Source organism: Plenodomus lingam (assembly GCF_022343315.1).
Source record: "Plenodomus lingam strain CAN1 chromosome Unknown contig_9, whole genome shotgun sequence".
NCBI lineage: Eukaryota > Fungi > Ascomycota > Dothideomycetes > Pleosporales > Leptosphaeriaceae > Plenodomus > Plenodomus lingam.
Window position 1 is genome coordinate 1,622,501 of NW_027093973.1, and position 13,261 is coordinate 1,635,761.

The window sequence follows — 13,261 nt, forward strand, 5'->3', positions numbered from 1 at the left end:
GGCCGACTGTGGTGGTGGTGGTGGTGGTGGTGGTGGTCGTCGTCGTCGTCGTCGTCGTACACCCTCGCCTTTGGCACGCTCGGAGCGTCCCCCCCCCTACTAGAAACCCAAAGGCTATTCCTGCCCCCCGAACCCAATTCTGCTCCTACCCTTAGATGGTGGCTGGAAGGTAGGGCGAGAGCTCAGATTGGAATCTGCAATCAAGGGCGATTCCGGCTGTGGTTTGTGGTAAAGGCTTACCTAGGGCCCTTTGGTGTTTGAAGCACCCACCCACTGCTACTCCCAGCGACGACTACAATGTGGTCCGGAGCAGGAAATTTTCCGTAAGCGTGTTTTCGTAGAGTGGTCTCCTACTCGATGGGGCATGTCTAGCTAAGTTTTGGCGATGGCGTGCAGGCGGGAACGAGCTACCCCAGATTTTGTAGTGTCTGAAGTGTGCATGTGCAGTCGAGCGAACTTGCGCACCCAAGCAGCTATCTGCAGGCCATTGACTGCTAGGTGCCAGCGGAATGAAAGGCAATCCACTCCTACGATACACCTACCATAGCAAATGGGCACGTATGTGCGTAATCTGGAGCACCCAAGGCTACCGCACTTTGTACATGAAAAAGCAACAGGGTCCAGTGTGATTGCCTATGCGCTTGAGGGCGCCACAAAGACTAATTTCAAAACAAAAAAGAGACCAGGAGTCATGAATTCCAAAGAGGGTTGGGGGTCCCACTGGCTAGAGTGGCTCAACGCGGTGCTGCTACTACTTGTACTTGGGTGTTCGGTTATGAATCACGTGACTTTCAGCTTCAAACCTTGTCTCCTGAAGCCAACATCGAGAAGCAAGCAGATGCGTGTTAGAGCGAGGAAGTAGACAAAGGGTATGTTGCCCCAGTCAATGGCATTCCATTGCCAATACTGCCAGTATATTTTGCTGCCAAGGGCACGAACCGAAAGCAGATGGCCGAGGTCGGCTATCAGCAGGCCGATGAGGGTGCATCTCCAGACGGACAACTCGGAAGTAGTGCGCAGGATGGATGCCTCGAGGATGGCAAGGCCAAGATAGAGATTGGCAAGTTGAGCCATGATGATGGAAACGGAGGTTGGGAGGGAGGCGGGTGGTGGTGCACTGGCAGCGTGGGTGAGACGCAGATAAGTGGACTGCATGAAGCAGGCGTAGAGCGCGCCCACGGCAATGGACGCCGGCTCGAGCCAGAGGAAGACGAAGCGATAGAGGCGTGGAAGCTGGTCTGGCGTTGGGGACTCAGCGGGCGAGTGCATGGCCGCGGATGATGTAACCCTTGCGGTTCCGGATGGTTTGGCGTTGTCTGGGTTTGTGCTTGCTTTGCAAAGGCGAATCAGCGCTTGGACAGGGCGGAAAGGTCAGCAGCGTGAGCCATGGGAACATTCAACAACGAGGCGGTGAGGGCCAGCAACAGCGGCCGCGCCGAGGGGAGGGGAGGGTGTGTGTACTACGACGGCTACGTACTCGTATGCGTCAACACGTCTTTTGCAGATGGGAAGTACTCCTACGTGTTGTGGTGTGTTGTGTTGTGATGTGTGCAGCGGAGTGGAGAAGGTCGGGACTGGCCTAGGTTGTGCGTGCAGTGTGCAAGTGCGTGCAGCGAATGAAGGGAGAGAGGGAAAAAGCCTGTCTTTGTCTACATGACTACCGCTACTCACTTTTAAGGTCCTGGTTGTCCACAGGGGGGGGGGGAGGCTACTGTACTGGACGGCCTCCGTTTCCAGGCCATGTCTCAACGGGGTGCTCGAAGGAAAAGAATGGGGCACTGCTATGGGCAGAGGAACTGCTCTAGAGTGTGACTAGATCTACTAGGTATCTGGTAGGAGAAGAGAAAGAGAAGAGGAAGAGAACAGAAAGGAGAAGAAAAGGAAAAAGAAAAGAGAGAGACAGAGACAGAGAGAGAGAGAGAGAGAGAGAGAGAGAGCTCTGCATCAAAGATTCAGAGGTTGGCCGTGCACTGGTGGGAGACGAACTGGCACAGGATATCCTCTGTACTCAGCATGTATACGGTACATGGTAGTATGTATAGTAGGTAAAAGTCCCTTGTGGCTTGTGCAGGCCATTGTCTGTGCGTGGGAGGGGGGGGGGGGGGGTGTTGCAAGTGTTGGGTACTGGGTACTGGGTACATGGCAAATACATGGTGAATTGGGGGAGGGGGGTTGGATGAAGTGCGCGTGAGGATGTGCAGTAGTGGAAGGGTATGTCTTCGTGGATAGGACAGTGATTGGTAGGGTTGTGGCAATGGGTAAGGATATAGGCAACTATGTAGTACTCTATGTATGTAGTAGACTTACTAGAGTAGTGTGGACAATCATCAATGGAGCCCATATCGGGCAATGGGGCAATGGGGCAAGGGTAAGGGCAGGGTGAAAGCGGCCGCGCCCAGCATCCATGGGCTTAAAGACAATCGACAAGTCGCCCCAATCTCTCCCATGGCGACACACCCCCTTGCCACTCACTCGCTCCTGGATTTCCTGGCATTAGAAGCAGCAGCAGCAGCAACCAGCAACAGATAACAGCACCCCACTGGCTTGTCTGCACGCACACACACACACTCTCTCTCTCTCTCTCTCGCTTCTTTTTTTTTTTCGTCCATTTTGCCTCGCTCACTGTTTCCAGCTTTTTGGCCTTGGTGTTATTGCATTGCATCGTCTAGCATTTGCATTCTTCTCTGCCTTCTCCTTTCCCTTTCCTCCCCCAAGCTCCCCCTCCCTCTCGAAGCAGATCACGTCGACGACTATCGAACCCGCTCCACCTCGCCATTTTGTCGCCATTGCTTGCTGCTGCGACGAAATCGAACCCCCTAGCCAACCCCCCCCCCCCCTCCCCCGTCCCGTCCCGACTCGCACGCACGTTTCGCCTTGGACCTCACCCTGCAACAGCAGCGCCCACGCGACGCAGAACCCGCCCGGGCTCTCGCCTCCAGAGCCCCCAATGCATCGCAGGACCTCGATTTTGTCGTATCGCCCCAAGACGTCCTCTGCTGCAGACGACGACCGCACCACCAGCCACAAGAACAACAACATCAACATCAACAACAACAACAACAACAACGACGGCCCAAGCCCGACCCACGTCATGAAGCGCACGGCGTCGCAGACGTTCCATTCCCACCTGTTGGACGCAAAAGACGGCAGCATGGCCCTGGGCGCCGTCAATGAGGGCTTGGACGGCTCCGAGTGCGCCGGGCAGGGCTCGCACTCGCACACCAACTCGCTCTCGCGGGCGTTTGACGCCGTGACGGGGACCTTCATCCGCCAGAAGACGCGGCGGCGCATGTCGTCGTTCTCCTCGGCCACGACAGGTACGTCGCGTCGACGGGGATCCGTGCAAGGCTTCATCGACGCCTTTCCCTCGTCCAGTGCACACAAGACCGCTGCCGTCGAGCAACAACGCCATCCTCTGCAGCACCACGACTCGGGCATACCTGCCTTGCCGCTGCACTCGCACGCAGCTCCCCAACACTCCAAGACCTTCTCACTCAAGCGACTGGGCAGCATCCGCCACCGCCCCTCCACCTCGGCCTCCTCGCGAGACGTGGCCAAGCTCTCCCTGACAACGCCCTCGCCCTACTCAAGCCAGGCAGGTCCTGGAGCTGCGGCCCGACAAGCAGCTGCAGCCGCGAACCAGGACCGCCAGAACCAATTGCGCCGTGAACAGGAGCACACCACCAGCTTTCTCAATGGACTGATTCCATCTATGCGGAGTGGTGCCGACATCAAGGATGACGAGAGCGGCGTCGACATGACCTGTGCCTCACCTATTGTCCGTGCCGACAGCGTGACGGAGAAGAAGATGAGTGAGTGGCCCGGTGCACAATCGGCTGTGCATGCCGGCTTGCAGGTTTTTGGTGAACACGCTAACACGCGCAGTCGATCCCTTCCAACGTCTCCCTGCCGAGCTCGCCACCGCCGTCCTGTCGAATCTTGATGCTGCCTCTCTCGTCTGCGCCGAACGTGTTTCTCGCAGTTGGCACCAGCATGCTGCCTCTCCACACGTCTGGCGTAACGTATTTCTCCGCGAGTTCAAGCCCGATGTCCACGTCTCTCCCGCACCCATCCAGATGGGTGGCCTAGGCGTCGGGAAAATGCTAGGGGCCCATCCAGCGCCCGCCCAAAACTGGAAGAAAATGTTCCAAGCCAGGATGGTCATCAATCGACGATGGAAAGCCGCAGAGCCCGCAGCCATCTACCTCAACGGACACACGGACAGCGTCTACTGTTGTCAGTTTGACGAGAACAAGGCAATCACCGGGTCGCGTGACCGGACAATTCGTGTGTGGGATCTCAACACGTACAAGTGTCTCAAGGTCTATGGAGGCCCCAACCATCGCCCAAGTGCGAATACCCCGCCCACGATGGAGGAACGTCCAGAACGGGTCATCAGTCACGCATCCCTGAACGGTACAAAGGCGGGCGACGACATTTACCGCGTCCCGTCGGATTACCATGATGCTTCCATTTTGTGCCTGCAGTATGACAGCGAAATCATGGTGACCGGATCTTCAGATTACACTTGCATTGTTTGGGACATCACAGGCGAAGACTATGTTCCCATGTACCGCCTGCGTGGACACGAGGCCGGAGTGCTGGACGTCTGTTTGGATGACAAGTACATCATTTCCTGTTCCAAGGATGCCACAATCAAGGTCTGGGATCGCAAGACTGGTCACTGCATACGTACTCTCAAGGGACACCGAGGCCCTGTCAACGCTGTCCAGTTGCGTGGCAACCAGCTCGTATCGGCCAGTGGTGACGGCATGGCCAAACTTTGGGATCTGGAAACCGGCGAATCCAAGAAAGACTTTCCTTCTGAGGATCGCGGTCTCGCAGCTGTCGAGTTTTCCGACGACACCAAGTATGTCCTTGCTGGTGGAAACGATCACGTCGTGTACAAATTTGATGCCAGCACTGGCACGCTCGTTCATAGTAGAGTCAAGCACGAGGGTCTTGTACGCTCCTTGTTTTTAGACGCTTTCAATGGCCGCATCGTGTCCGGCTCCTATGACCAATCGATTCAGGTTTCGGACTACGAGACGGGGCAAACATTTGCCACGTACAAAAACTGGACGACGAGTTGGATCCTGTCCGCCAAGAGCGATTACAGACGCGTCGTAGCCACGAGTCAAGATGGCCGGACACTGATTCTTGATTTCGGATACAAGGCTACTGGGGCAGAGTTGCTTGTTGGATCAAAGTGAGTGATCCAAGTGCGTGAGTTGTCCTGATTGAATGGAAGCACCGAGGAGACGCTGAGGAAATCATGGGTGAGCCCGTGAAGAAGTGCATTACCGTGCTAACGATGGCATTGTATCATACACCACAACATAGCCGCGAAAAGTTTTGAAAAAGCCTGCTTTTAACGTTGCCAAAGCCTCATGGTCACGGCGTTGAGGAGGCTTTGAGCCGCTCGAAGCGTCATACTGGAAGAGAAGGTGCATAGGATTCAGAATCATCCATCGGAGTGTTCGTATCCCGCTTGCATTGAGATTGGCGTTATATTGCATCAGCGGCATTGTTCAATACCCATAGCTTGGAACCATGGTACACTCCCTTTTCCTTTTCAGGCACTGCCCTCTTCATTGTATTGTTCAGCCAGCGAATCTTTTGCATTCTCGGGGTGGTCTCGACTTTCTTTCACGTATCATTGACTCTGGTCCTGGTTTTCCTTTGATGTTTCGGAGTCATATTTTGTCTTGGTGTTGTAGATTTGGAAAGGGTTGCTCAGCTAGAGAGCTAAGATATGAGACGCCGCTCGTTTTATCAATACAATCTTGAATATGGTTTCAATCGCAAAACCGGGTTTCCTGGGATCAATTCAAATGAAATGTTGGCTGGAGCATGGATGGCTAGATCCTGACCAAGGTGGTGGCCCCAGCCAGCTAAGCGATGACGTCGATTCATCGACCTTTCGTGGACACGAACGGTGATGCGATACCAGGTCCAAGAACGTCCACGACTGTGCTGTAGATCGCCCATAACCATGGCCGACGCGATTCCACGTGATAAACATATCTCTCAGCTACTATTCAGCTCTGCGTAAGTAAGCCCGGGAATTGCCGTTGCACACATCATGCTGATGTTTGTCCATCATGGGGTGGGAGGGGGGGGGGCCCAGACTATCAGCTTACGGCCTTTATCTTTCCTACCACAACATCACCCGCCTCCAACGGTACGAACAGACGAGCGAAAAGGCAGCAGAATGGTCGAATACGGCTGCGCGACGGTTACGCAAGACGAGGACAACGCAGGGTAGTGGGACGGGCAGTGTAAGTGAATCTCATCATTTCGTTTCCGCTTCATGATCTTTGTTTTAGTCTTGCCTATTCTTTGCGTGAAACCACCTCGGCGCGCGCAGCCTTGACATGATCATGAGAGGACAGGAAAACTTTGCTGACTACTTTCCTCAGTTTCCCCTCTCCTTGCTTTCCTCCACCACCCTCCTCCTACTGCCTTCCTATGCCTCCCCTCAAGCCCTTGTCCTCGTCTCCCTCGTCAACACCACTCTTCTCTTCGCCCCTCCAATCTACATGTCCCGCTTCTGGAACAAAAGCACGCAGATGCGTATTCCTTTTCTTGAAAAGTTCAACGAGGCCATTCAAGGGTCCGAGAAGGTGGTATCGGTGTTGGGCACGTTGGTGGTGGGCTGGGGGGTTGGGGGCCTGGTGTGGTGGATGGAGGGGGGGAATGCGGTCTGGGTGCTCGCGGTGGGGTTGAGGATTTGGTATTGGGTCCAGATGGGGGCTCTTTGAGTACGAGGGGGATGAGAGTGGGTAGTAGTGAGACCTGCATCCTGAGCAGTTTACATCATTTTGGTATTTCTTTTCTTCCACATTGATTGCGAAGAGGGTATCTGAGGGTTGTAGGCAAGCACAGAAGACGAAATAAAGGGGGGCAATGGTTACAAACCAGACATCTCCCTCACAAGACGCACACTATCTGCTTCCCTAATCCAATCTTCGATCCTCGCTCCAACGTCTCCGACTAATCGCTCATAGGTATCGTTGACGAAGAATAGGGAAGTATGAGCAGTCACTTCGTCCATGCCTTCCATCAACACCCTGACCCATGTCGAATCTTTGTTTCCCTGATCATCTTTCGGTGGCAGCATACAGAATTTACCGAGTTTCTTTGGTTTATTGGGCTTGGCAGGAGTACCGCCATCACTGCGATTTGTTGGCAGATAACTGGCCTGGCTATTCGTGGTTGATAGGGTATATCCTGAGTCGGTAAGAGAAGCGCGGTCATCGGGAGGAGCCTGGCGCATGATTGCGCTACGGGAAAAGTCGTAATGGGCGTACGGGCCTTGAGAGCTCTGTTCAGACTTTTCTAGGGCACCTAGGTCAACGACGGCGTCCATATCTTCCTCGAGACCCCGGCTCGGGCCTGCAGCCGTTTCTGGATCTGGTCGTGTTTTCAGTCCGGCTGCCTCACGTTCCGCATCTGTCATCCTATTCTCTGCCTCTTTCTGCCTCTGGTCCGCTTCTACTTGTCTCTGTCCAGCCTCAGCCTCTCTCATTTTCGTCTCTGCAGACTTGTTCTGATCCACTGCTCGGTCATGCTCCTGTCGCTTTTCCCATTTCTCCTCCAGCTTGGTACGTTCATTGATGATTTTGTTGCGCGCCTTTACAGATTTCTGATACTGCTTCAACGCTCGGTCATACTCTTTCTCTGCTGCTTTCCGCCCCGCTTTATCTGTGAGTTGCATCAGATCGACAAAGGGCGGTTCTTTGGGTATGGGAGGAATCTCTGGTAGGTTCGGGGCATCAGTGGGTGCCCCTGCAGACAAGTGTCCCGACCCAACCGCAACGACAGGAGATGGCTGTGTATCACCAGACCTGCTTTTTTCAAGTCGGTGTTCTTGCTCGTTGAATGAAGCGCGCGGGCTTTCCACCATGGGCTCAGGGTGAATATGGGTCATCTCGATCTGTGATGATGTGATAGAGTCGCTATCGCTGACGTCGTGTTGCGACTGCTGACCTGCAGCCAGTCCTTCCTTACATTCCGTAAAATCCTTGGATGGGCCGGTTAGGCTACTGTTTTGATTGTGCGACAATCGATGATTCGAGGGCGAAGGGGATCTTGGTGATTTGGAAGACTTTGGCTTCTTGGGTCTTCCCGTACTTGCGGTATAGTAGTTCACGAAGCGTATACGCGGCGGCACCGAGCGCACAGCAGCGTATGCTACTGCTCGTTGCTTGTCATCCTCCTCTTCCAGCGCACGGATCTTGACGTACCGTTCCTTGAGCTCCCGATAGTCTGCCATGGCACCGCCAAATTCCAAGTGAGACTTGACGAGGCCTTTTGTTGCTTGCCTCAGGCCATCATTGTAGTGTTTGGTAAGCCAATGCAATGTGCTGTCCCATCCCTTCCTCATGGGTAATTGGACATCGTTGGGAAAAGCTGGATTGTAATTGGGATCGGATGGTTTTGGATTGAAGAGGGTGCCCATTCTGCTGGGCTTCTTGTCGCTGTCTGGATCTGGGGGGATGGCATCTTGAGGCGTCGGCGCTGGACTGAATAGACTTCCCAGACCAGCCTTGACGATGCCAGGATGCATTCCCAAAAAGGGAACATCAAAGTTGACGATACCGACGATGCGATGGCGAAAGACTAGTGCAATGTCTGCGGCCAGTAGACCGCCCATGGAATGGCCAAGTAGGATGACATCCGTCCACTGGTCTTCGTGCGGAGCTAGCCTGGCGGGAAGTTAGCGCAGTACCTGGGTGTGAAGGGCGTGCCGAACCATGCTGAGAAGTCGTCTCGGGCCCTGTCGAGAGCATGTCGCGACCGGTAGCGAGGATAGATTTTGGTGTGCACCACGTGAGATTCTGCCAAGGTGATTGTCACGAGATTGTGGACGTGAGCGGGAAAGCTGCGGAAACTTGTTTCATTGCCCATGAAGCCATGGATGTAGACGAGGAGTAGGCGTCTACGGCCAGCCGTATCTGAAGAAGCATCGGGGACAAGACTCTGGGTAGAGGAAGATCGTGGATCCTTTGATGAGGGTGTGGCCATGACTGAGTAGGGCGGAGGTGTGTCTGCAGATAGGGAGTCGCGTGGTGGGAGTGGTGGCGGCCTCGGACGGTTGCCGGTACTCTCTTGTGCAGGTGGTTGACCCTCGGGCAGCGTCATCGTTCTGGGAGGTGGAGAAATTCCCTTGGGCAGAGCGGGAAAGCAGGTGTGAGACAAGCGGGTAGGTGAACTGTATCTGGAGACAATGGGCCATTGTAGTCTGCGAATCCATAGCCGCACATGTAGCTTGGCTCTCTCAGTACCGTACGTAGAGAGCGGCGGTTTCATGGAGGGGCAGAGGTGGGGAGGCGGGGGGGGGTGTCAAACGCGACCACATTTGGGGCTGGCCAATGAGGCTTACCGGTACCGTACCTAGGCATAGGCGTAGGCATAGGCGTAGGCATAGGCACAACCGCGCCGCCGCTCCCAGTATGTACGGTCACATACGAGTAGGTAGGTATTCGCCAGCTTTGCCATGTACCGACTGTGCCCTTCAGCGAAGCCATGGCTTCTCCCTACAAGAGGGATGGCAACACGCCAGGTTGTATCCAACAGTACATGGCAGTCAGTCACGAGCCGTGTACGAGGGGAAGCAAGCACGACGCAAAGGCAGGAAGAAGGTGGTCACTTGCGAAGAGGGTGCTGGGAGTCGTGAGGCGTGGGGGCCTGCATGTCCGGTAAGATGAGGGGCGGGACGGTAGGCTGTAGGGGATGTGTAGGTATACAGCTAGTACTCTAGCAGAGCAGCAACAAGTGGCCCTCCCCTTCAGGTAGAGGGTGCATAACCCAGTACATGTCCCCTGACATGTCTGTTTCTAGCTTGTAGCTTACCGGGGATCATGTGCGTGGTGGTTAGTATCAGTAGGTACACAGTAGGCACAGTGACCATGTGTCCATCGGTCGGGTAGGGTATACCGGTCGGGTAGGATGGAGTATTGGAAAGTCGTGTTTGGTGTTTTGCAGCGACGCAAGCGGCAATACTGTGTGTGGGTACCGCAAGGAATCCAAATGTGGGTCGTGATGTGAAGGATCATGGCAAACAGCCTGGACAGTGGAGGCGACGGGGGCGTCAGATTGTCCGTCCTCGCCTGGGTTCGGTGCATCTTTCTATTTCGGGGACCGGGGCGGGTCTGTGGGGGAAGATGTTGTATTGTATTGTATTGGACTGTATTGTAATGTACTGTATTATTTGCATGTCCTGTGCTTGCTGTACTCGCTGTATTCAATGGACTGACGGGTATCCTCCTGCACAGGGTGCACATGGTGGCTGGCCAACCAAAGCAATCTCGCGCTCCAGGCCAATCAGAGGCCACGCCCAGCCGGCTGTTAGAAGAGAGCTTGTGCAGGGCCCCCCGTATCCTCAATACATTCACGTCCACGCCTTGACATGAACACACATACACACTAACTATCTACGTGCCATCCTGGTGATGGCTCTCATGTCGCTAGTTAGCCCGTGTGGTCTCGCCCTCTTGTCTCTTTCTCTCTCTTAGCTCTCTTAGCTCTCTTAGCTCTCTTAGTCTGTCTCTCTGTCTCTCTCTCTCTCTCTCTCTCTCTCCTCCCGTCCTCCCCCTTCTCCCCCTTCTTCTTTCTTCTTCTTCTCTTTCGCGCGCGCACACCCGTGCTTGTGTGGTCCGTGTGTCCGCACTCTGTGGGTCTGTGGGTCGTATGGGTCGTCTTGTCTCTCGTCGCAATTCCTCCCCTCCGCCCCCCTCTTGCGACTCTGCGCGACGGTCGACATCGACATCGAAATCACCAAAACATCCAACCCACCCGCGCCCGGCGAGATCCTCGTGCTGTGAGACTTGAATGCTCTCCAAATTGACGTAGGTATGTCTGCGCTCGCCATTGCCTCTTGTCGTCTCTCTGTCATGATGCCAGTACTGATGGCTTTCCCCCTCAAAAGGCACCACTCGCTCCTTGCCCGGCCAATCACCGGCGTCCATTCATTTCTCGACATTCACTCCACCCACCGCACAACGCTTGACCCATCCATCCATTGACTGGACCCTCTCGACTCGGCCATCACCGCCAACACCGCTCCTTGACAACGTTTGCAACCACCAAAGCCAACTTGCTACTCTCTTTTGAACCTCATGTCCCATCCACCCATCACACTCGCCTCCCACACGCTGGAATCCCTGTTGGTACGCAGCCGTCAATAGAGACACCATGACCAAGGATCACCGATGGTTCCACCGCCGTGCAGCCAGGGCCTCTCCCCGCGTTGTGACGGTCAATGTCGAAGTGGTTGCGACTGTGGATACCAATGGACACACACTCGCACAAGAGACGAAACCACCACATACACTCAGCCCCAGTCAACCTGCCAATCAAGATCCTGCCAAAGCAGTTGCCTCTGCTGCACCCGTGATACCAGCCTCCGCACCGCCAGTAGACCCACCACCTCCCGTACCTTCACTACCCCCACAACTGCCTCCTTCGGCACTGCCAGTGCCCAAGCCTTCCCTTGAACCAGCCGTTCCAACCGTGGCCGCCCCGGCTTTGCCCTCTGTCCCGGCTGTCCCGCCATTCCCTAGCAACTTGGTGGTTCCCAGCGTGGTTGCCTATCCATGGCCTTCAGGTATTCCTGTTGCGCAATCAGTAGGCAGCTCGAGTTCGGCCGCTGTCGTATCATCACCAAATAGTGCCCCGCAGAGTAGCGGGGGGTCCTCTACCCCGATTCCTGCCATCAGCAGCCTGTCTTCCAACTCGACGTCATCCTTGTCGATTCCGTCCTCTGCCTTCTCCATTTCTCCATACCTTTCTTTGGACAGCCCATCTGCAGCATCCCGACCATCTAGTACTCTAATCCCGCTTTCGTCTAACAGTCCATCCGCGTCGAGATCGTCCAGCAATGCCCCTTTTGAAAGCTCGGAGACCGTATCGGATACGGCAACATCGACATCCGCTGTAGGCGTTGGGGTCGGCGGTTTGGACACGCCTGCAGGTCCGACGGCTCCTTCTACTACGGCCACCACCACAGCTTCTACAGACACTGAATCTGCCTCTGCACCCCTGGAGACGCCACAAGTGGTGGGTAGCGTGGTGGGCAGCCTCGCTGGCGCCGCTTTCATCCTTGCTATCATACTGCTTCTCCTCCGGCGTCACAAACGCAAGAGGCAAGGTGCCTTGCAGCTCACTGGTGACGATCATCCTGCCGTGCATGAACAGTCCATGACGCAGGCGCCTACACGGAACAGCGCTGCACCCATTGCTTTCCTGAAACGTTTTTCCGGCATCTCGAGATCTACCGCAGAGACAAGCTTGAGCGGCGGTGAACGGAGTTTCCAACGAGTATCGGGTCGCAAGCTTCCATCTGCGTTTAGTGAGGGCATGACTTCAGAACAATTCTCGAGGGGGGGAACAATTTCTGGCTCCTCCTTCTATCAGGACGATCATGGCATCTACGGGGGTCCTGGTGGCATAGCCAAGGAACTTGGGAAAGAAATTGGAGACGCCCATACGACTCGAGAATCGGGCAAAATGAACATAAGACCCAGTCCAGCCAGGACGCCCGTTATACGGCACCCTGATGAGGACCCATTCGCCGATAAAACCTATCTCAGTCCGCCACAGTCTCCCAATCTGGGCTCTCCTGGTAGAGGCACTTTGGGCAGGAGTTTGCACTCTGCAGATGGTTCGAGAAGCTCTCGATTCACAGAGAATGTTTAAAAGCCTCGGCCCTCTTGTACATTGACCATTCTGTTTCTTCCTGCCGCTACCAATTTGCGATATATTTACGACATTCATGACGGCTCACCGACGTCTGTTCACACCGGTTTCGCATCTGTCAGCGGCGTCATTTGTATACCCCCCACTCCTCACCTCCTCCGTGGGGCCGCTCGACTCTGTATCTAAAACCCCCGTTACATATCCTCCTGTAATCTTGCTCGCGATGAGCGATCATGAATCTAATTCTCCTGCACTTCTACCATCTAAATGCCTTGTCCCCGGTATAATGCAGGCTTCTTTATCCTAACCCTAGTCTAGTTGTATCGATTTTCGTACGTGTACATGTGGGATTGCTCCACTAGTACAAGCGTGAACTTGCTGCTGGCCGTTGGTTGTTGGCAGCCGGCTCAGCCGGCCGATCAATGACGTATGGTTCAGACTTGGCTCAACAGCGATCATGACTTTGGGTAGGTAGCCCTCTGGTTTGCGGGGTAAAGTCTTGGTTGCAGGCAAGCATCACCTCGCAACTGGCTAAACACCAGTTCGCATATGAATCTTA

At 54.9% G+C, this 13,261-nt stretch overlaps 5 protein-coding genes across 5 annotated transcripts; 3 read left to right on the forward strand and 2 right to left on the reverse strand.

The window, feature by feature from the left end:
- Positions 1-780: 780 nt before the first annotated feature.
- On the reverse strand, positions 781-2,028 carry IAQ61_011007 (uncharacterized protein; the record flags this gene model as incomplete). The annotated part of the gene is made up of 3 exons (XM_003835029.2): positions 781-1,331; positions 1,478-1,517; positions 1,987-2,028. 3 exons carry the CDS (start codon positions 2,026-2,028, stop codon positions 781-783), a joined length of 633 nt encoding a protein of 210 aa, XP_003835077.2.
- A 369-nt stretch (positions 2,029-2,397) lies between these two features.
- Positions 2,398-5,853, forward strand: IAQ61_011008 (uncharacterized protein). Its single transcript, XM_003835030.2, has 2 exons — positions 2,398-3,812; positions 3,886-5,853. Exons 1-2 carry the CDS (start codon positions 2,948-2,950, stop codon positions 5,211-5,213), a joined length of 2,193 nt encoding a protein of 730 aa, XP_003835078.1. The 5' UTR covers positions 2,398-2,947; the 3' UTR covers positions 5,214-5,853.
- Positions 5,854-6,377: 524 nt separating this feature from the next.
- On the forward strand, positions 6,378-6,764 carry IAQ61_011009 (uncharacterized protein; the record flags this gene model as incomplete). Its single annotated transcript, XM_066099012.1, has 1 exon — positions 6,378-6,764. The coding sequence occupies one exon, from the start codon at positions 6,378-6,380 to the stop codon at positions 6,762-6,764; it is 387 nt and encodes a 128-aa protein (XP_065951170.1).
- A 149-nt stretch (positions 6,765-6,913) lies between these two features.
- Positions 6,914-9,147, reverse strand: IAQ61_011010 (uncharacterized protein; the record flags this gene model as incomplete). The annotated part of the gene is made up of 2 exons (XM_003835031.2): positions 6,914-8,711; positions 8,759-9,147. 2 exons carry the CDS (start codon positions 9,145-9,147, stop codon positions 6,914-6,916), a joined length of 2,187 nt encoding a protein of 728 aa, XP_003835079.2.
- Positions 9,148-11,199: 2,052 nt separating this feature from the next.
- IAQ61_011011 (uncharacterized protein) lies at positions 11,200-12,702 on the forward strand (the record flags this gene model as incomplete). The annotated part of the gene is made up of 1 exon (XM_003835032.2): positions 11,200-12,702. One exon carries the CDS (start codon positions 11,200-11,202, stop codon positions 12,700-12,702), a length of 1,503 nt encoding a protein of 500 aa, XP_003835080.2.
- Positions 12,703-13,261: the final 559 nt, after the last annotated feature.